General features: G+C 40.5%; 1 protein-coding gene across 1 annotated transcript in view; it reads right to left on the reverse strand.

The window, feature by feature from the left end:
- The window catches only part of ABCD2 (ATP binding cassette subfamily D member 2), a 47,353-nt gene extending 24,368 nt beyond the window's left edge, over positions 1 to 22,985 (reverse strand). The window contains exons 1-6 of the mRNA XM_014963971.1: positions 22,068 to 22,985; positions 20,529 to 20,709; positions 16,573 to 16,694; positions 13,470 to 13,638; positions 10,450 to 10,544; positions 8,938 to 9,083 (exon numbers count right to left, since the gene is read on the reverse strand). Of these exons, the coding sequence (XP_014819457.1) occupies positions 8,938 to 9,083; positions 10,450 to 10,544; positions 13,470 to 13,638; positions 16,573 to 16,694; positions 20,529 to 20,709; positions 22,068 to 22,985 (1,631 nt within the window). The remainder of the gene's footprint in view (positions 1 to 8,937; positions 9,084 to 10,449; positions 10,545 to 13,469; positions 13,639 to 16,572; positions 16,695 to 20,528; positions 20,710 to 22,067) is intronic.
- Positions 22,986 to 23,337: the final 352 nt, after the last annotated feature.

A 23,337-nucleotide genomic window follows, 5' to 3' on the forward strand; every position in this document is an offset into this window, starting at 1 on the left:
CCTTGGAGATATTAAAAAGCTGTCTGGACATGGTCCTGGGCAAACAGCTCTAGGTGGCCCTGCTTTGAGCACAGGGGTTGGACCAGACGATGTCCAGAGGTCCTTTCCAACATCAACCATTCTGTGATTTTGTGATTATCTATGCTATCAGCTTATTCCTTATCTCTAATAAAAGGAATTTTAATTAATGCATTACAGAGTTCAAATACCTTTCTTACTGAGATCAACAACACACACTTTCATTGGGGCACAAGGATTCAAACTTGTCAACAAGGGTCCTTATTTGTATCAAGTGTGAGGGTGGGGGTTGAACACTTGTATACAAAAATAGCTAGAAGTCTCTCTGGAAGGTGGGTAGTTACTAGTGAATACTGCGTTGTCTCCAAGAAATGCAGAAGAGAATCAAGCACTGAACAAAACTTATATTTACCTTGGAAACCACAGTGAGTTGGAAGAGGGATAGAAGGTGAGATCCTCAGCCTGCAGGCGGGCAAACACAGGACTAGACCCTAAGAAATGTGTCTGAGCAAGCAGACCATGGAGAGGCTGGAGAGGGCTGAAGGTCCAGTTTACGTAGGAACTGGGACACAGTTGTGGAGCCCAGGACACAGGGGTAGGCAGAAGGTAGAACTAGAGTGCATGGGAAGGTCTACCACCTTCTCCTCAAGAGGGAGGTGTTGGCTATGTCTACTATCTGGGTATTTAAAAGCATAGGACACTGAATGAGAGTTTATGATTGAAAACTGTAGTAAGAAGGAGAAGAAAAGACTTCTTCCCAGGGAAGATGATACAGTTGTTATTAGAGCTTTCAGTTGTCCTCCCCTCACAAAAGCCAGCATCCTTTCAGTCTTTTCATATCAAGCTTTTTGTCAAGCAGGATTTGTAGTTTATTCTTCCCAGTGTTACACAGCCAAGTTGCTTCTCATGATTCAATATGCACAAGGCATTTGAAGCATGACATCTGACATAAAATACTATTAAAATAATAAACATTTGCCATTCTGTTCATCTGTCAATGCTCCCTTGTTGCACAGCTGCAATACAGGGCATTAAGTTGGAGGTGACTGCTCAAACTGGACACAGTAATGGCACTTCTTTGCAGAAACTAGGTCATGTAAATGCAACAACCAGATTACTCCCCGACATGCAAGTTTGTCCATACCACTGCTAAGTTACACAGCAACCTCAGTTAACCTGTAGGCAAATTTGTTCACTGGCACTGCTATCAAAACTACAATTTAAAGGTAAGCGAGCTGTGTGTCTGAGCAAAATGAACCTGGCATAGATTAAATGGATTGTTAGTTGCTTTCCTGGATGGATCCTATAAATACCAGCCATGTATTCAGTTCTTATAATCCCTTTAGTGACTTCATATTTATAAAATATTTGTCAAGCTTCATCTGACAATATACTTTAAAAAATTTCAAAGCCTGATTTTGCCAGCTTTTAAATAAAGCTCCATAAACAGTCTGGCACATACATGGATGCCTGGAAAGGTGGTACACACAACACGTAATTATCGGTAGTGAATGAAGACTTTCGGTATTTAAAGTCCTATTAAAAGAAGCAAGCAGAGGGTGGAAACATTGCAAGCTCATGCTGGCAAGAACATGGTGTCCAAAATACGTTATGACACACAGAGCAACTGATTGCCAGAGATCCTAGTAGAAATATTCATGCAACTGGGCACTCTCAAACAAAAACTTAGCTCTTCTGTAACATTGAGGAAGTCATCTCAAAATAATGAAAACGGAGGAAGTTCTCCACATTAGTGACACCAACCTTTGTGCAGGAGCCAAAATAAGATTTATGTGCTTAGTATGGAAGCAATATTCAAAATAGGATGGATACTGCTTTGATTGTGAGAATGGATTTCATCTTTTAGTTGCATACATATCATGGTATTTATCAGCCACGCACCTGGCAGGACTTAATACCTCTGTGTACATGTCAAGGTAAGAATGCAATGAGTTAATGAATGGATCTTAATCCTCTGAATGTTCAAGTTCTTTTATGGATCACAAATAAAAGGGACTTGGCTTGCACGAAGTTAAGTGTGCTTTAAGTGAGCCATCTCCATGAGTCTGGAGAATGAAGTCTTTCCATCCATCTATACAGAAGAAGGTAATAACAGAAGCTGCTTCAACTGAAAAGACCACCAGTAGATAACAGACAATACTGAAATCTCTGTATCAAATCAAGCCTGGATTTCCCTGTAGATTCAAACTTGTCAACAAGGGACTTAATTTGTATCAAGCATGGTACTGGCTTCTGTGCTTCAGACAAATGCCCACTATTACATGCACTAGTCTCTATATGGAGTAAAAGTTGAGATGTATCAACCCAACTCCTCACCTATATTTAGTCCTTTTTGTATCTCCCATAGCCACACCTTGTTCCAGGGAGGCCCCCAGTCTGAGGGGACCAAAACCTTAGAGCGTGCTGAAGTCCTTCACAAACATCAGTTCAACTGCAGCCTTTAAAACCAGTGTTGGATTTATGTAAATATATTTCAAATCAAAACTAAACCCCAATGCAGCAAGCTGACTAAAGCCTTCACACTGGGATTTCTGCAACTCTTTGCCTAATAACAGAAAATACTTGTAAGCTGCGCTTTAATTAGCTGACTCTTGTGTCTGGCCAGTAAGGAAGGCACCTTGCATGGCTTGAGAGGGAGTAGCAGCTAATCCATAAAGCCATTTTCCACCTCTGACTATTAGCGTAGGTAAATCTTGTTCACAATGTGCTACCAACAGGTACTGTCAATATGTGTCATCAGTCAGCACACAGACATAATTAAAAACTTTCAAACTTTACAGCTGTGCGTGAGCTTTCAGTGGAAACCAAGAGGTCTCCCAGTGATCTTGGCTTGCAAGCCTTCAGTTGATCTACAGGGCAGCACAAAAAGAACCTCTCTGTTCTAGGTGAGACAAGACAGGACTTCCTTCCAATCAGGAAGGAGAAGTGCCAGCATTTCTGTATGAGTCCCAGTAAGATGAAATGGGAAAAGATGGCCAAGGGGATAGCCTAATAGTCCTCTCAGATGCAAAGCCACACTTTTTACTGAACAGTAGAATACTCAGTTAACCTGTCTTGAATTGATTCATAGAATCATAGAATTAATTCTTATAAAAAAAGAACAAAAAGACACAAAGTAGCAGCCAGTTTGTTAAAGCAACCCGATATCAAAATAGTACCATAACTGAAGTATCTTGTGTTTCACGTTAACGCTATCTACCACAGGCTTTTTTCTCATCTCTCAGATAAGTGGTGAACTTTGGAAATAAGCATGTTTAAAAGGAGTGCCATGAACTTGATAACAGTATGACAAATAGATGCAGTGTGCAGGGGAGTAGATATCTATATAGCATGACATGAGCTGATGGCAAAGCACTGAAGGAACAAGTCAATGTGGTGGTGTACTATCAGCAAAATGCTGAAGGGCAATGACAATCGGCACTGCGGTGTTGGCATGTGTAGTCAGAGTAGAGTTTAACTCCAGCTGACCCTACTAAAGGGATCACAGTTAAAGACAGAGCAGGATGAGCTGACAAGAAATTAGGATGTGCAGAATAAAACAGCAGAGAGACATCTGAGCCAATCTAAGTGAGATGAGGCAACAGAACTCTCATAGGCATATTCACACAGCACTTAACTTGGGCTACTTCTGTAACAGACCACATGCTAATGAGAAAGTAGTCTAATACAGAAGAAACATATATATATACACACACTACACATGCACATACCCTATATTATATATGAAAGTATCTAGAAGTGAACACAACAATTTTGGAGGATTAAATTGTTTAGGTAATCAAGAATTGGCTTGGGAAACAACTACATTTTAATGACAATAGCCACTACTAAGTACCTCAATGCTTAAGATAACATTTGAATCACGCTAAATCTTCAAAGTGCCATGTGCTTATAATGTAAAACTTACTTTCATTTTATCGTTTTATTATTTATATCATTTAGAGCTGAAATATTCTTGCTTGGTTTCATCCACATGATGAATATCCTTGGACTACTTGAGGCAAAGCACATCAGACATTTGGATTACTCAATAGAGCTAAGGAGAGGAAATGTATCTTCAGAGCTGATGCAGTTTTGTTTAGTAGCCAAGGATATTTTTAGAATACAGAAGGAAAAACACCAGACAGAAAAAGACTTGTAAAGAAACCCCAGCTAAAATACCAGAAAGGGAGCAGACACATGCAAAAATAAATGCTCAGGAGGGCCAGATAAACCTTTAAACTGTTACTGTCCTAATATTAATAAGACAGCAAGATATAGGAATAGAAATTGTAAATTATGAAGAACAAATGAAATTTTATACTACTGCATCTTTGGTTGCCTCCATTTTAGCATCTGACAAGCCTGGTGTTGAAGAAAAAAAATAAATAGTAGAGATCTACTTGAATGAGCAATAGAAAGAGAGAGAGAACACAGAATTAGACCATCACTGTGACTGCTGAGGAAGTGGTCAGGGTTAGTCTTCTACTAGAACAGCATACAGAATTACAGAGAAACATGCCGCTCTCACAAAAATACCCAAATTGCAGTAGAAGCAAACTGGAGAGAAAAAACAGTAACAATGGACCAGAAGAAAGAAGTGCAGTGCATTAAAAATGGCTCCAAACTCTGTGAATGCGAATCAGTCCTCAAAAAAGACAGAGAAAATGCTGATGGATGTTTTAGGTATGTGCTATGCTAGGAAGACTTGAGAATCATGATAGAAGGTTACGGAACCAACAGAGACTGCACGAGACATTCCTCCATGGTAATAAGACAGTAAGACACAGCTGGCAGAAAATTATTAATAATTCATATCAATAACCCAGTGGTGATTACAGCTTTACTGCAGCCTTACAATGCAGAGACACCGAGGAACATTCCTGTGGTGTTGTCAAGGTAACCTGCAAGTATGTAGGTGTGCAATTCTGCTGGCGTTTCTGTCAAATGACAGAGAACCAAGGAAATGAGAGACAATATGCAGAATCTGTGTTTCCTTACAACTGAAAAAGCTGAGACTTTATTTAAAGAGCAAGAAGAGCTGCAGTAAATGTTAGGAGGAATTGTATGCTACAGCTCATGAATTCCAGAGACAGAGTCTCCTCCCATATTTAAGACAGAGTAGGAACAGGGCACAGCCTGGAGCAATCAGGCTATCTTCAGATACATTGCTGATACACTATGAAAGTATTGACTGCTTCTTAAATTCCTTAAGTGCTATTGTGGTCCTATCTTTAGCATCAGTACTCATGCTACTCACTCCATATTTTTGTTAATTATTTACTATTTAAAATGATGTTTCTGAATTCTGATTCAAATCATGATTCCTTACCAAGTAAAGCACAAGTTTTTATTCTTTCATTCGTGCTACCTTCTTTACCAGTTAATTAAAAGAGGAATGCAAAGAGGTGGTTAATGAATTTTACTTTGCAAAAGAGGGACAGAGAAGTACAAGGGGTAAGAGCACACACCCTGCTAGTTACTGAGGCTCCAGTGAGATGTGACAACTTGTTGAGCTGTGACCAGCTCCTCGCACTGATCCATCCTCAAAAACAAGCTGCTGCTGGCACTAGTATGATGCTGGACTGCTTAAAGCCTCCCTCTCTTCTCCCCACCCTCCTCCTTTACAGGCCTGTCACGGACAGCAGCAGAGCCACACTCACAGAAACCCCTGGGCTTCTCTCTCCCTCTCCCCCAAAAGAGCAGCTTGTCCCATCAGCATCCACCAGAACTGCCACTGATTAAGGACAAACTCTGCATGACCTGACCCTATATAAGGGGAGAGAAAACAAAATATTTCACAATGATTCACAGAGGTAAAATCTAAAAAAGGCAGTATAATGATGCTAAACATGCTAATCTAAAAAGAAAAAAAGATAGACACTCTTAAGGCTCTTTTTAAAGTCTAGATGTTGCTAAGTAAAGCTAACTACAAAGTGTTTGCAGTGCTGATGAAATTTGGAGTATACAATGAGATAATTCACTTTTTTATAAATCATACTTTTGTATGTAGCTTTTGAACTTGGCAAAGACACATGATTTCCCACGCATTTCTGGAATACTATGCTGGAACATTACAGAGATGAAAAAAATAATCTTTTCAGTTAGTTTCTATTTACTGTGGAGTATTTTCTTACTTACTAGTCAATGTATTCTCCATCATTCACTGTGTGCAGATGAGGTTCCTATATTTCCTATATGATGGGCATCAGCCCATCAAAGACGGCTGATGCAGAATTAAATGCAGCCACACAGATGCAGGAGTAATCTTACCAGGCTCAATGGTAACTGTGTCCACTCCAGGAGAGCCATCTCCCATGTTCTTAGACCACAGACACAATATATTCACTGAAACACAATGATGTCATTCTAATTCACTGCTCTGACAGACATCCACCAATTCAAGAGCCTTCTGCTGTACCACAGGTTTCACCTACCCATCAAACGAAAGACTGAGGCAGTCTGAATCCAGGTGATACTGTCCTACCACCTCCCAAATCCTCTCAGTCCAGAACATAAATTTTCCCTAAAGTTATGCTGAAACATATACATGACAAAATGTAGGCAGAGCACTATCTTTTCCAGTCAGCAATTTTAGAATTATGTCTAAAAAAAATATAAACAAACAGAAGGTAATCCGAACCAAGCAGCGATTTACACAGAGTTAATAAGCAAAATGGTTGCACCCGCAGGACCTTCCAAAACAAGCTCCTTTGATTTGAGGGCTTCAGAACAATTTACAAACCACTACAGAAATTCTAAATATATTCTAGATCCAGGGACAGACAAAAAACCCAATCTGAATGTGTAATTTGTTTAGGCCATAAACAAATGAACTGCTAAAACACTCAGAAGTGGAATATAGGCAGAAAAAAAAATGCCTGGACCACATAAGGCAATCCATGTGAAAGCCCTAATAATCCAGCAGATCTGTTGCAAATCTGGTCCAGAAACATACAAACTTCAACTTAAAACTGAATGTCCTTTCAGTCATTGTTTGTCTCTCAGATAGTCATCTAAGACTCTGTAAACCCAGCAAATAAATACATTGGGCAAAAAAGCAACTCAGGATCCTCAAGGACATCCTAACAAACAAATCTGCTTGCTTGCTGCCCTAAACCAACCCCTTCAGCCACATTCATCCACAAATACCTGCAAGACTCAGTCTCACAGCCCCTTTCCAAATACAAGACACTTCCAAGTGACAGCCCACACTTCTAAGTCTACAGAAGCCATACAGAGCCATACGGAGCTGAACTGCCCCCCAAAGTAGACTTCAAAATCCAACCACTATCAAGGTGTAGCACTTTTGCAGAAGAGCCCTTTGTGTCACTTACTGTCACCCCATTTACGCAGACACCGCTCTGTCCCTTGGGAAAGGAATACTTCTGTTCTCCCTAAAAAAAATCCTCCGGGAGTGCAGAGCTCCCATAGAACTGAGGCATGGCAACATCACTTAGATGTCCTGAAGACATCATGGCAGCACCCTTTCTCCTGAGGGATGCTATCAGGATGGACTGCATATGATGATACCTTCAAGTTACACTGCAAAGATGATATGCCAATCCCTACACAGCTTTGGTCACAGAGGGCTGCAAAGATGCTGGTTGAGTATCAGTTTCTGACTGAAAGTTGAAATGTTCCAAAGAAGAGGTCTGCTGGACAAACTCCCCCAACACTGCAAACTTAGGGGAAACAGCTAACAAAGGACCATGTTTATGGAAACAAAACCCCATCAGATGTGATTGAAACCCCTCAACCAGCACCTTGGCAGATCTGCCTGAACGCCCTGTGAGTCTGTTTGCCTTCACAGAATAAAGGGGACAAAAGTAAAGGGGAAGGGCTGTAGGCAAGCCGGCCTCCGATGCTGATTTGAGAAGCGGCTGGGATCACACAGAGGACAGAAGTGGCTGAAACTCAAGATTTTCTGCAAGAAAAAAATCCAGAATAGCTTTTGTTCTGCCTAAGAATATTACGAATGTCCCACACAATGGGAATTCTGAAATACTGTTTTGAAAACATTTATCAAAGCATTTTGCTCCAAATTCCTGAATTAAAACTCTCAAGTGGCTCAGAAAAATGACAATGGCTAGCAATAAATTATACATATATTGGAAAAATTATAGATAAATGTTCTTTGTTACCTGCACCTGCAGCAAAGAAAATCTACTCATCAGTTAATATTTTCCATTCAGCTTAATAGATTCTACTTTTTGAACAAGACTACAAACTGTACCATGAATACTACTTTTGCCCATGGGAAGAAATGAACTACAGAAAGCAATCGAAGATTCTCAGTGTTTGATTTTGCTTTTGCAAAACAACCTAGTTAGAAACCTCTAAGGAGATATTCTAGAATCAATTGCATTAAATTATGCTCTGAGAGTCCAACAGCAACGCAGAATACAAATGAAGCACAAAAAAAAGCCACGTTTCCCTTCATATGTGAGATGAGCACGTATTACAAAAAAGGCAGTTTGCAGTTAATATTGGATTGGATTCTGGTTTTGTAGTGAACAAGTGAAGTTTTGAAAATTGTTTTGAGCAATTTAACATTTAGGAACTGAAACACTCTCACTTGTTTTGATCTTCGGTTTTAAAGTGAAATCAGAATTAAGATCTATTAGGCCTATTTCAAATTTCTTTCCAATTCTAGTCTGTTCCCATGATCCCAACCATCTGGGACTTCTGCCATCAGGGGGGCACAGGCTCCCTCACAAGTGTATGTGAGCCCCTTCCAGTGACTGAAGATTTGCATCACCAACAAGAAGGGATCATCCTTTTTAGCACTCTCCACACAGCTGAGGTTGTGGTTACCACCTTTTAACTTGGCTGTACATATCACAGATTGAAAGTGAGAGAAGCAGAGTCAAAATCCATGTAACCAGAAAAAAAGTATCACCTTGACAAAACACATACCTTTGTGGTATATAAAACATGTGCTGCGGAGGGGGTTTATAAAGAACTCCTTCATACACAGGCCACAAACCACTTAAAATTCTGAAGAGTGAACTCTTTCCACAGCCATTGGGTCCAGTGATTAAAAGATTCATCCCCTCCTGGACCTACAACAGTAATGAAAATGCAAAGATGTTATTATGCAGTGTATATGGCAAAGGATAGCATAAGAGCCCCAGAGAGAGTTAGGTGAGCATTTATACCAAATTATCAACCCATGTCATTAATGACCTGCACATATTTATGCAACTATTCTGGAAACAACGGCATAGATATAATATGTGGGTTGAAATAATGAAAATAATTCCTATGATGTCTGAGTATTTCTATAAGCTACACTGATTACACTACAATGTCAATACACCAGTCAGAATCACTTATTCAAATGCAGATTAGGTTGAAAGGATGTTAACACAGACAGAGCAGTGCTATGCCCATCAGTGATATTAATTTAAGCTACAGGAGCCTGATCAAGAGATTGAGAAAATTTACTTCACATTGCCCTTTCTTGTTTAATTACCAGTGTTATTTTGGCTGTGATGCACTTGTTCTTATTCATTTGAATATCACCCTGGATACATATGAGTGTATATTTATGCATGATCATAATGTCATTGTGTATGCTTTACATAAATACATTAACTGTTTTATTTTCTATTGTTTTTGTCTCTTAAGCCAAATGAGTAAATTACTGTCTCCTTGACCAAAAAGTTGTAATTTTACAAATGTGAAATGTCTACACTGAAGCCATTGCAAGTTTTGCCGTAGCTAGGACCCTGTCCTTCTAGTTGCTGTCTTATACCTACAGAGGTGGCAAAAGGAACACTCTGCTTTAGCTACATCAAAGGACCTGCTGGGATTATTCATGTTAGTGTCCTGATAACTTCAACTGTTTTTTTAAAATAACAACATCTGCACTGGAACATAAGACCAGGATATATATGACAGTAATTCAGTAATGGTCATCCACTAAAATTGTAAACAGGTCCCGAGTGGTATCTGGAATAGCTTTTTAAAAAAAAAATCCAAGTTTTCACTGAGTAAAGACTCCACAATTGTGCTTGTGAACTATGCTGCCAACTATTAGAGAGTACTGGTCTTTGTTGTGATCAAGCAAAACTACATATTCATTTTTTTCATTTTTTCATGGCTGTGACTTTTAAAGGAGCCTATGTAAGTAAAGCATCCCAATTTCAATGAAAATAAGTGAAGATGGATGCAGACTCCCATATACACTTTTGAAAATCTCAGGTCTTTTTATCACCTGGCAACAGCACCAGAAATCCTCTCTTCTCTCTCTTTGAGCAGGATAAACTACATATGTCTGCCCCTATTGAGCTACTATGCCTACCTTTCTGGACTTCCCCTTTTATCCATATGCTCCTCCAAGTACTTAACATAAGGTACATGAATTCTGTGCTGTTTATGTTAATGTGATGGCAACAATCAGAAGATTCTTGCATATCATCTTACTTGGAAGTTTAGTCTGGAAACCACCACATCGCCATTTGGAGTAATAATAGGAACATTTTCACAAATAATTCCATGATCAACATCAACAACTTTCCCTGGAAGCAAACAAAAAAGATAATAATTAGAGTTTGTGAAATCTTCCATTAAGCAATGATACACGGCAGTCTCTGTTCGGCTGAGAAGTATAAATTGGTGAGTTTCAAGCAGCTCTTTTATGTGCCTGCGTCCAGGTTCCCCTAGTGGAATATCTGGATAATAAATCTTAGCTAGTCAGGAAGACACTGTCAGCAGGAGCCAAGAGTGTGCGATGAATGCCAAATTTGATCATAAATACAACGCACAACATGCATCATAAATATATAATGCACTACATGTTTATTCACATCCTACCCATATTTACTTTATTTAGTTTTAAATAGTTGGTAAATATCAACCAGTTAAAAAGTTGAAGGACAGCTTTAGCCACAGGCAGACCAATTTACCCTCTCTTGAGGACTTTATTAGAAAATGGAATCTACTTTCATGACCAGCTCTGAAACTCTGAGCCCAGTTCAGTCTCCTCCAGCAACGAGAGCAAAGCAGAAAACATGTAATGGCTCGCTTCCATCTTTTTGAAGCCATAGACACTGTAAATGTCTCTTGTAAGTAGTTGTGGAAACCCATATAACATATTTCACTCCAGTAGCTACACTTACTATTTGGATTTCTGGCAAACTTAAATATACAATCTCAACTGGACATTTGGATACTCTGTAACACAAGAACTTAGAAATAAATTCTTCTGGAAACAGTAAAAAAATGAAACCAACTCTATCTTCTCAGTTGCCTGTTAATGGGCTTTTCTAACTGAACAGCTGGGCTCCTTGACAAACGCCAGAAATTGCCTTTACAGAGAAGATGCAAAGGAAAGAGATTTCTCTTTGTATTAGAAAGGCTTATTTTATAACTTACACTAATCTGAGCAAAGAAATGTTGCCCCAGAAAATTATCCTTCACAATCTTAAGCAAATTCTGCAAAATTCATTCATGTTTTTGAAGAACTTGGATACAGTGGAGAAATTCTAGTTAAATCTATGATAAAATAGTAAGGTAAGTATTAAGTTAGCTTAATTCTAACTTTGCAATGTTTGATTGCAACTTTAGAGTGCTTTAAAAGCACTCTAATGTGTAATCAGAACTACAGTTTGATAGTATTTGTACAAGATGTACAAAATTGATATTTCAACTTTAAAATTCTGCATTATTAGATACAGTATGTATATAACTATTACTATCTGTTAAAAATATTCAAATACTCTTCATATTTTCACCATGTTCTTATTGACAATGGTAAATGCAAGGCATAGCACAGACATCCCTTAGTTACTTAAATTTATATTTGATGATTCAAAAGGAAATAAATAGTATGTGTTGAAAAAGCTTTTGCGGAAGCTGAACATTAAGATTTTTCTTTTCTAACAATGCAGACACATATATGTATGTGAGCACATGTACTTTTATCCACATTCAAATCCACTCTGCAGGGATTTCTGAAGTATCAAGACCAAAAAAAAAAAAAAAAAAAAGAGAGGGAAAAACAGTATTACAATGGGACTTGTCATAAAAAGTGTGGAGCCTGTGGCCTAGATTCATCTGGCCTAAATTCTCCTTAAGTCCTTGTGCACAATGCTTGGTATTGGCTAGCTGCCCCTGAGAGCCTACAACCACTCAGGAGCAAACCCTAGTTCTTAGGAGGAATTCAGGCTGGATGAAATGTGTGGCTGTAGTGGAATCAGATCTTGGGAAAAGGCTGCCGAGAAGAAAGGAGGGAGACATAAGTATACTAGACCAACAGGGAATGTGAATTGCATGCTTGCATATCTGAACTGCATTTGGTTTTGCTTTTAAAACACAATTTTCTAAAAAGGATCCCCAAATGACTTTGTTGCTCCAGGAACTACAAACCTTTTCTCTTGCACATATAAGTTATAAAATGCCATTTCTTTTAACGTCAGCCAAATATTACCAAGATCTACAAGATCATAGCTTGTCACAAAACATCAGCTATTTCCACAGCTACCACCACACTGCATCAGGGTGTTTGTTATGAAGAACCTTGTCAGAGGACCTTTGAGAAATCCCTGCCAAAGGGCAGAGCTGTTGAAATCGCTGAAATAAGTTATTTCATAAAGAGCACTGTGGTGCCTTCAGCTCTACTGAGGTTTAAGTTTTCAGAGGCCAAAGGGAGGGAATGAGGCTTTTCAACACCACAGAGGGGAGAAGTGAAAGGAGTCTGTTGGGAAAATTGGGAAAAGCCCATTGCAAAAGCTGCCTTTAAGTACCTCAGAGAGAAGCTGGATGCCAAAGGAAGAGAGAGGTGGCACATAATGGAATGCAGTAAGAAATGGATGCCCGCAGAAAATGCTTTGGGGAGGCAGAAAGATAGTGGCACCAGAAAGGTACAGGATAGGGACAGGAGGAATATGGTATATATTGATCACATCATTTGGGAGGTGAGGGGAAGGGTAAAGTTGTTAGCCCATTTTCAGGTGAAAATACTCACTAAATTATGAAAAAATGAGCACAGCCTGATTTTTAGTCACTGAAAACAAAGTAGTATTTTCTTCAAAAACTACTGAACCAATCTGTCTTTCCTTCCTACCCCAAACAAAATAATGTTGTGTTTGAAGATGAAAAAGTTACAGTCTCAGTTTTCTGAAAAAAAAAATCAAGTGTCTGAGGAAAGCAGGCACTGTCCATGAAAGAATAATAATACCACCGCCACCAATAATAGTATAGTTGAAATGCCTTTTTCATTGTAGGTTTTCACAAAAAACATTAGAGCCATTTTGTGTATTAGAAAAGCACTGTATAAGCACAGAGTTACAAAATAGCAGGAGGTTAAAATGGAAGGCAACATGGTCTCTGGGGTATTAAGGCAGAGAGGCTGATTTGTTGTAGAAACAAAACCTCTGTTCACCTCCTGTCCCACTGCACCAGCCCCACAAACAGCGAAATGCATACAAATATGTATTAATTACCTTTGATTTCTAAGGGCCCATCGATGTGTAATTCTGCTTTATCTTCATTCTTGCTGTTGTTTTCAGACCCTTGAATAACAGCAGTTCTTTTGTAGATGCCTCTCTTCACTTCGTCAAAGACTGAAAACATGTTGTAGACGCGGGCGGTGTAGCCTGCGAGCTCAGTAACCTGAGAAACAACAAATGCCTCATTTCAGTTACACTTCACAAATTCTATAAATGAAAAGTTTGGCCAAAGATTCGTGAAAAACATTCCTAGTTGTTCTGAGTCAGTGCTTCTCAAATGTTACGCTGGAAGGATCAACGATGCGTCTTTCGACGCCTATCAATTTTCATTCCTTGAGATTCTGCTCTCACCCATATGCCACCCACAGCTCCTCCCAGCCAGCAGATAGAGATGGGTTAGGGGGACAGCTTTCAGTCAATGTAAGCTACAGTAACTCCAGTAAATGAGGAAGTTGCAGGGACTGCTCTTTTCCATGGATCAGTAGACTCTTCGACCAGCAGAGAATAGCTATTAGCATATCCGAAAATAGAGAGCCTATCATACAAGAGAAAAACAAAATCTCTGCATTTGCCAGCAAAATAAAGGTCCACAGAAGTGAGAAAAACTGGCATCGATAATTATTTGTGTTTATTTCCCCATATTCCCAAAACCTCCTGTGGGAAGGGTGTGCTTTTCTGTGTAAAACAGGCAGTACCAGGGCATCCTAATCTAAAATACAGTACAAAAAAGAAATTATTTTTCTGTCAACTGCATGCTAGAGTACCAGAGCTAAATCTGAGACCTTGCATCAGAACCAAGCGTTTTTAAGATAGTGAAGTCTCTTAAAAGGCTATCTCCTCTTTTTCTGGTCCTTTTGTCAATTTCCACCTGGTGAGGCAGAAAAAACTGATCTCTGGACTTGATAACTTCCTATTCATGGGCAGTGACACCACCAAGAGCTCCCAAAGAACTGCCTTCATCTGCTGGCAGCAAAGAATAAAACCCAGACATCTTATTATAAATGTATTATTAGATGGTTTTCCAAGGATATATTTTTATACTAATTGTAGAGAGCAAGACAAGAATAGCAAGAAAATGAGTTCAAGATTATAAAATCATTCGCTTGCAGTGGTTAAATGCATACACTCCATGACTGAGTTCACCTGCTATGGCATACATAATTCCAATATAAAATCCTCTATAAATTTCTGTGCCAGATTCAGAAGTGAGTGCTAGCTCTGGCCACGTGAACATCACTCCACTGGAGGTTAACAAGTACGCAACATCTCAAAAAGCTCCGTTTAAAGAGTAATCACTCAATGTTTCAACTCCATCAGTTGTACATTCTTTTGCACTATTAGTAATTGCATTAAGAGCTGTGAACAGTACTGGGCTAACAGCAGTTGAGGCGATAGGTAACACATAGGACCTGTAACATCATTCTCCACACTGGAGTCTTTCTAGCAATTTCAGCAGGAGCTCGTGCCGGGATCGAGTGCTCCACACAGCATCAGCAGTGGAATGTGATGGAGTGAATCATGCATGTGATGAACAGAACTTCTATCAGCTGTGGCCCAGAAGAAACATAAACTTGTAGTAAGTTTCTGAACCATGACCCTACAAACTCACTTTATCAAAACACAACATACTACCATCTAAACTATTGACCTGTAAAGAAAAGTTGAGTCCACCTCATCTGCATGCTGAATTACATTGACTGGAAGGAGGCTGTCTTGGTGGATCAGGTGGGCAAGAACTGGAACTTCACTACCACTTGAATGGATTGAAGTACACTGTCCCTTGGAAACCATCTAAATCACGAAATGGGAATGACAATGTGGTTAAAGTACCACAGTGTCTCTCAAAGAGAAGTATAAATGTAAAATTAAGATGAAAATTCATAGAACTGGTCTTAGATCCCATGCTGTCTGGATTAAAATCTCACCATGTTATAAACAAAGTGAGTGTGTTCAGTTGTTCCAGCTGCTTTGTAGGTATTTTTGTTTCCAAAAAATAAAATCACAATGCTTGCAAGTCCCCATATACGTTATATAAATTACTTAAATGTTGAAAATAAAATAGAAATGACATCAGTTTTTCTGGCAATATCTTTAGAGCCAAGGCTAAGCAGGGAACAGCTAAAAGAGCATAGGTCAAAATCACAGCCCATTAGAAGAGCTACTTCTGAAAGTAGCACAGACTTTGGCTTTGTCAGAGTCCATATCTGAAGGTGCCAAACTACTCCTCCTCCTCCAATTTACAAAGCTGTAGCTATTATGGCTGGATTCCAACTAAGGAATCCATAGTCTTTGATTAGCTGCCTAGCTAATGACCTTCTCCTTGCACTCCACAGGGAAAAGGGGTCCTCACCAAAGGGACGAGCAAAAAAAAATTAAATGCAGAACCAACATTCAGAAGGAAATGTTGAGGAGAATAACTGCATTGCCCCACTTTTCTTTTGCTTAACAGCCAGCCCCTAGAAAAACACCGAAGGGAGACCACAGATGAAAGCCCAACTTCACTGGAATTTGGGTAAGGACCTGAAACAACATCTCTGATCTTCCAGATGAACACCTCATACTTCTAGACTATCTGCTGTCCCAAAGTGGATTTTTGCCTGCTAAAATTTCTCTACTTTGCAAAATTACTTACAAATTAACAGATTCACAGGATACTGAAAACAGCCCTACAGTTTAGGTGGCCAGGAAATAAGTATTCAATTCTCTTTGTGTTTCATACACAACATGACACCTCCAACAGAAGAATCCCAATACATTGCACGCAGCCAGCCTGAATTCAGGTTTGTGCTCCAAACAGAGAAGGAATTTGAACCTTTTTCACTCACATTCCAGGAACTTCTATTGCTCTCTGATGGCACCTGAACACAAGTATTAAAAATGACATTTACATGTTGCACCATACTGGCAGTGGTGCACTTTAGACTCTGTGGACTTAACTCTAAAGATCAAACCATCAGTTCAAAGATCTCCATGGATTTAGTTGCAACAGAATTTGTCTTTAAAAATCGCACTTTTAAAAAACGTTTTATATGAAATGTAAATTCTAGTTTACTTTCTTTTTCTCCCTTCTGTTTCACGTATGGCAGATGTACAGTACCTCTTTGTACGAAGACATAATCCTTTCAATAGCATCTGCTCCAGAGATCAGCAAGTTTCTTGATGTAGTAAAAGCTTCTGTTCTTTCACTCACCATTTCCTGCTTCTGGCCATCTTCCAGTTCTAAAAGAAAAAAAAAAAAAAGTTTTCTGTTAAAACATTCCTCTGAAAATTATCTCTATAAATTAAATTACGATTAGAACGTGAGCTCTTGTAGAGCAGCTTTTAAATTAAGAAAAAAGTCAACACTACAAAGACAACCTTTCAAGAACTGGTGAATGCAACTAGCATAGATAGTTTGGTAACAAGGAGTAAGTGGGAGTACATGGAATTCATCTTCTTATGCAAAACATCCTATTCTTTTATACTATTTGTCTACATAGATAATGTCCCTTTTAATATATCAGTGTTCAACGTAATTTTTTCAAAATAAAAAAAAAGTGAAACCTAAGCAATGATCTGAAACAGATTTTTAATTGTATTTTTACTTTAGCAATTGTTCCAGCCTTACTTATTTAACTTCATATAAAAGGAAACATTCATATTCATGAAATTTGGGAAGATTATTATATTTCTGTAAGAAAGCAATAAGCTCTTTTATTATCAAAGGCATGGTTTAAGTAGGATACCTCTCACATAATTTCTCCCTTTATCTGACCACAGAACAAAGTTGTGATGCTTTGTTTATGACACTGCATCCAACTAGCAAGAAAACTCTTGCTCCAAAGAAAGCAGTTATCTCCCAAGAACATGTCAGCAGCAACAGGCAAGGAGAAAACAGCAGCAGAAGTTATAGAAGATACATGAGAAATAAATACATTTACACTGAACATATCTACATATACTCTTGCTACTGTGTGACCAACAGATTAATACAGCATAGTCAACTTGAAATGTTTGCTTCTTGAAGGAACAAAGATTTTAAGAAGTGGCTGAATATTTTAAGACTCACTGTTGGTTCACTGTTAATAGTTGCATAAGACAACAACATGCAGTAACACACTCAAAGATTTTTCATAAACAAGATTTAGAATTACAGGTCTCAAGAGTTTTCTGCATCACATAACTTTATATATATCTTTCTATATTGCTTAAGTCTATTGCAGATCAGGGTCTGGCTATTTTTTTTTCTACTTAAGTTTGCAAAGTTTTTTTATAGCTAAGCTGCTGCTATGCACCAGGCTAGGCAGGGTTATAGGTGGATCCAGTGTGGCAACTCCTACACCCTCTGTCTACACAGTGCTGATGGTCAAGAAAATCTAGGAGGAATTCCCTGCAGGGGTAACACAACTGTACATGTTCTGGGCTAAGTCAAGCAATGAAAGAGTGTAGCAAACAGTATTTTTTTTTTACTTGGTAACTGGCTCACCTCTCTGACAAGATACGACTCTAGAAAACTAGTGTCTAGAAATCTACATGCAGTAGCAAAGCCTTTATTAGTTAAATCTAAATGTTATTTTGCTTTCATTACACTCAAATACACTATGGATAATTTAAGAAAAACTTTTTTTATATTCTTACATCATAATTTTGCATATATATAGGTGCACCATCTATTTGTTACTCTTTTTCGCTTCAGATGTTTTTCCTAACAATTTTAATCAATTGAGATACGTGTCCAAATTTGAGATACATGTTCAAACATGCAGCCCATGCTATGTAGGACCAGCAGAACTAAATCATTTAGGAATCAGGTCTGGTTGAACTATACTAATGCAGCATTCCTCCTGCATGTGAATGCAGAACTCACTGCTTCCAGCACCCAGGCTAGCTCAAGCCCAGCCAGCAAGACTCTGCAAACCACCGCATCACTCATTCCAGGAGTATTTGAAAAAATAAAATTACATAAAATTTATGAGCATTTCACTGTTCTAAAACACAAGCTCTTCTAGTACACGCTTTACCCAACCAAGATAGCTTTTCTTGAACTTTTTGTCCAAAACATTTTTCACACAGCTGGCCTCCCGCGTTTGAAGCGGCAGTGAGTTGTAACAGGGCAGACAGGCTGCCTGTTTCATACAGAATCTAACATTTCCCTTTTCATCTTCATTTACATGATTGGTAGCCATACTTGTTTTATAAACTAAGATAAGTGTTTGTTGTATATAGAGAAATCAAAGTCTTGCTTCCAAAAATAGTTACTTTCCACAAATTGATGAGAGACACAATATTTGGAACACCAATCATTTAAGAATCTTGGCTTTGCCAGTTAGTTTCTTCTCTGAAACATGTAACAGAATTAGCAAATTTCAGTCAGAAATGTCCCTGTCATAGAAGATTCTTTTTTTATTATTTTTTTACTTCCCTCCACCCCCAAAGAAGCGTACAAAATCCGTTGCTTTACACTTTTAATCTCAGATCTGCTCATGGTACCAGTTTTTTGCATATCCCTGATTCTGATGATTTATCCTAAAGTAATAAAACCACTATCTCTTACTTCTGAACAAACTTGCATCTGACCTGCTGAGGCACAACGCACTGTTTTCCCAAGCAGGCCAATGGTAAGTTCAGATCTGCTTGATTCTTTGAATACCTGTTATATTTTGAACTGGTCCCAACAGTGTTGATTTGTCAGTATTATGTTTGTGACCCATCATTATGATATACCTCAGGTGCCCATAATAAGCCTCATGCTCTAAAATTTTATGTTGCTGGTGGCAAATATTCTTCTGCTTTTCAACATGAGCTATCGCTGCATCTTCTTTTCTCCCACATTTGAAGAGTATTCATCAAAAGAATACTCATGAGTAAAAGGAATGTTATTGAGTTTAGCATGAATACGTTTTTTTTGTATTCATGCTGTAATACCAAGGAAATATTTACAATGTGTGGTTAAACGAACCTTTTCTTGACTCTGCTCATTCCTGTCTTAGCATTCTCATCACTTTTCCTGTTGTGCTAACTTTCACCACAAAGTGAAATGGTTTTGTACAAACTCTTCTGTTTGGAATAGGACCTCCTGATATTTTTGAAGCTGTCACCAGGATGGCAGCCAGGATCCTGACATAGTGCCCTCCTGAGCCCTGTGACGGGCAGCGGCTCAGACAGCTGAACACCCAGCCACCTACCGACACAATTGCAAGTAAACTAAACCATGCAGGGACTGCACAAAGTCCTCCTACAGGTGGGACCAAGCTTGTCCAGCTGGACAGCCTTCATTTGGAATATAACTACCAAAACCTGCACGGAAAATAATTCACTCATTTCTGATTAAATGTCTCCAGGTTAGAACTGATCCTTCAACAGACATTGCAGGATCTTTGCTTAAAGGATCCCATGGAATCTGTAGTATGTTCTATGGTTCCTGTGCATAATGAAGCCTGTTGAGGCAAATTTCCCCACTTGTCTTTCACTACCCCTCCTTAATTACCTTTCTTTCTGCTTTTTTTTTTTTTAATTGCATCTGCAATAACACCACAACTTGGGTCTCATTTCACTTCCTGGAAAGTTGTGATAGGATGACAAAATTGACACCATCCAAGTTTGGAATCTGAATTTCACCTTCTTTTCTCCCAGGCAGTCAGAGAAAAACAACAGATCATAACAGGTCAACACATAAGATACTAATTTCCTATAATTACACTATGATTCACAGAAAGAGGAGATAAGCGCTATAGGAAAGTTAATAGTATTGTTTTGTAAAGTAGCAGGATATGCTGCAAAAATCAGCACACCATCCCAACAGCAGCTAGTCAATAAGGAGTGCAATTATCATTATAACCTCATGTGACACAAGGATCCTCTAAGTCCTGAATTCACGCTTATGTTCAAAGTTGGATCTTTCGCCTTGCTCCTTCCTCAGCTGACTTGCTATGCTTGAAAGTTACACACAAGACACAGACATTGCAATAAATGCTGTGAATAATAAATTACTATGAATGGCGTTCAAGAGGAAGTAGTCTTTTGAGGAGTTAGCTTAAAAGAAACATTTAGAAAGTAAGTAAAAAATGGTATTACCGCCATCTGCAAATCCCGTTGCAGTGATGATGGGCACAGCGACCATAATCATACCACAGCTACTCCAGACATACTTCATCAGGAACTGCTCTATCATGATGTACCATAAACGTTTGGACAGAATGAGATTCATTTGATCTGCCAGAGCCTTGTAGCTTTTCTGCAGTTGTTTCATTTCTACCTAGAGTTAAAAAATAAAATGTTATTACAGCGCAACAAAGACGCACATGTCACACAAGATACATTCAAATACAAGCATGAAACAATGGGTACCCAGAGCTGTGACTTCTGAGTCACATCTGCTGGGTGGCACTTTATTTTCACAGTGCTGCAGTCTCAGTGCAGAGCTCTGTGGAAGTCTGTGAACCTAGTTCTTATTTACACCACCGTCCCTCGATAGCACATTGGCAGGTTTTCAGCTTTTTTAAGATCTCTGATATATGCAAGAACAACATGCAAGGCAGTCACAACAGCTGATTCTAACAACCAAAATAAGATTGATTGCACATCCTTTTAACGAAGCTGCAGCTGTAGAGTTTCACAGCAACCAAAACTCCTCATATTGGAAGGCATTTGGGGATCAATTATCTCCAATGACCTAAAGCTGCAGAGCTGATCCCTGAAATGCAATGCTGCTTGGTTTTGCGAGCAGTCTGGAGGAAGAGAGAACTATCCCAAGAGGTATAATAAGTCAAAGGCAGTTGCAAGTCAATATGATATAATGCATTCAGTTCAAGCTAGTATATGAGGGAATTGAAAAAATGTTTAATTTAGCTGCACTTAAAACATTACTATAGGCAGCTTTTGAGAACGATGGCTTCTACCAAAATAAACCATGTACATTATATAATCATTGCTTGGGCTGAAAGAGTAATGAATGCTTCAGGCTGCTTTCCAGCTTTCATTTTCACCTTACATGAAACAACTTCATTTTCCAAATCATGTTTGAAAGGTGTTACAGCCAAAATTCACTCCAAATAAAAACACGAAGAGTTCTTTAATAAGGTGGCTTTAAAACAAGCCATTAGTTTATGTAACTGTGACTGCTGAAGTACTGTACTTAAGCTATTTTAAGACTCTGATGACTACATCTTTGCTTAGCTATGTAAAAGAGTGTCAAAGGTTGTAGAGCTCTCTGTGCTATCACAGAGTTTTCCCCTAGACTTTCTGCTGTGCCCTGGTTGCTATTTCCGCAGCGTTACATCTGGTAGTTCATAAACATGGGGCGGGGGGGGGGGAAGCTTGGTAAAGTCAAGCAGAATGGACTGGGTGGGGGAAAAACAGAGATTAGCTTTCTAGAAAAGCTTAGGATCCAGCTGCAAAACAGGAACATTGTCAGAGCACAAGGGAACTACGGTCCGCTCCCCCCCGATAGCGCCTGTGAGACTGCATTTTCTTAGGAAACGGGAAGTGCTAGCTGTAAACAGGTTTAAATGTCAGAAGGGCTCGAAGTGCCCTGGAAGAGAGCAGGGGAAGCACGGGGCGGCTCAGGAACTGCAGGAGCAGCCCCAACAACCCCCTGATTTCTCTCCTCCTTACCTTGTGCCCTCGGTAAAAGGCGATCTCTTCCACGTTGGCAATGATACGTGAATGCATGAAGCGCAGATAGCCCTTCTTGTGCGCCTCCTCAGCCACCAGCTTGCCAAACTTGGGCGAGCAAGCTTTGAGCACACGGGCTGTAGCATAGACGACGAGCCCGGCCAGGAGCGTGGGCCCGATGGGGTTAGCCCCCCGGGACCGCGCCGTGCGGATGAGGGTGTAGGAGGTGAGCACGACATCCAGGATGGGCTTGGTGAGGTTGGAGTAGAGATGCGCCATGGACTGTGAGAACATCATGATGTCCTCGGTGAGGGACTGGTCGGGGTTGGCCAGGCGCCCATCCATGCTGATCACTCTGTAGTAAGTCTGGTTGGCAAAGTAGGTCTCGTAGGCATGATCCACCAGGCGCGTGCGGAAGGCGAGGGCCAGCTTGCACTCCAGGTACCGTATGGTGCTGTTCACAAAAGTGGCCGGGATTGCAATCATCAACCATTTGATCAACTGGAAGACAAAGCTCCTGGGCTTTTTTTCCACGATGCTTTTCACGATCTTCCCATCGAGGGCGGCAACGTAGATGGAGAGGAAGGTCCTGGAAACCAGAGCGACAGAGTGAAGGCAGAGCAAGCCCAGCTCGGAGCTCACCAGCTTTGGAAAGAACAGCTTGCGAAGTTCCAGCAGCTGCTTGAAGAACTCCGCGTTGACGGCCGGGGAGGCTTTGCCCCGGCTGCCGGGGCGGCGCGGCTCCTCCCGGCCGGCATCCTGCGAGCCGCCCTTGCAGCCCCGCTTCATGCGCCGGCGGATGATGGGGTAGAGGATTTTGAGTCCGTACGCCGCGGCCAGCAGGCAAGCAGCCCTCTTGGCCGCGCTCGTCCTGTTCCATTGCACCCGCCGGGCCGCCGCATGCAGCATGTGGGTCATCCTGCCCCGGCCGCGGGCACCGCTTCGCGCCGCTCCTCAGCGGGGGCGGCTCACGGCCGGCGGGAAGGTCTACCCCGCCGGGTCTTCATCGGGCCGCCGCGGGCCCCGGCTCCCCACCGGCCGCCCTGCGCTGACAGATGCCGAATGAGCCGGGCCTCCCCGGAGGCGACGGTCGCCTTCAAAGCCCGGCGCGTTGCACAACGCAGCCCGGCGCCGCGCAGCCCGCCCCGCCGACCACCATTGGCTGCGCGGCGCGGGGCGGCACCGGCAGCGGCCCGGCTCCCGCACGGCTTCCCCCGCGGCCCCGGCAGGCCGGATCCCCCCCGGCGCTCGGCCCCGGCTCGGCAGCGGG

Source organism: Calidris pugnax, unplaced genomic scaffold (assembly GCF_001431845.1).
Source record: "Calidris pugnax isolate Ruff unplaced genomic scaffold, ASM143184v1 scaffold44, whole genome shotgun sequence".
Taxonomy (NCBI): domain Eukaryota; kingdom Metazoa; phylum Chordata; class Aves; order Charadriiformes; family Scolopacidae; genus Calidris; species Calidris pugnax.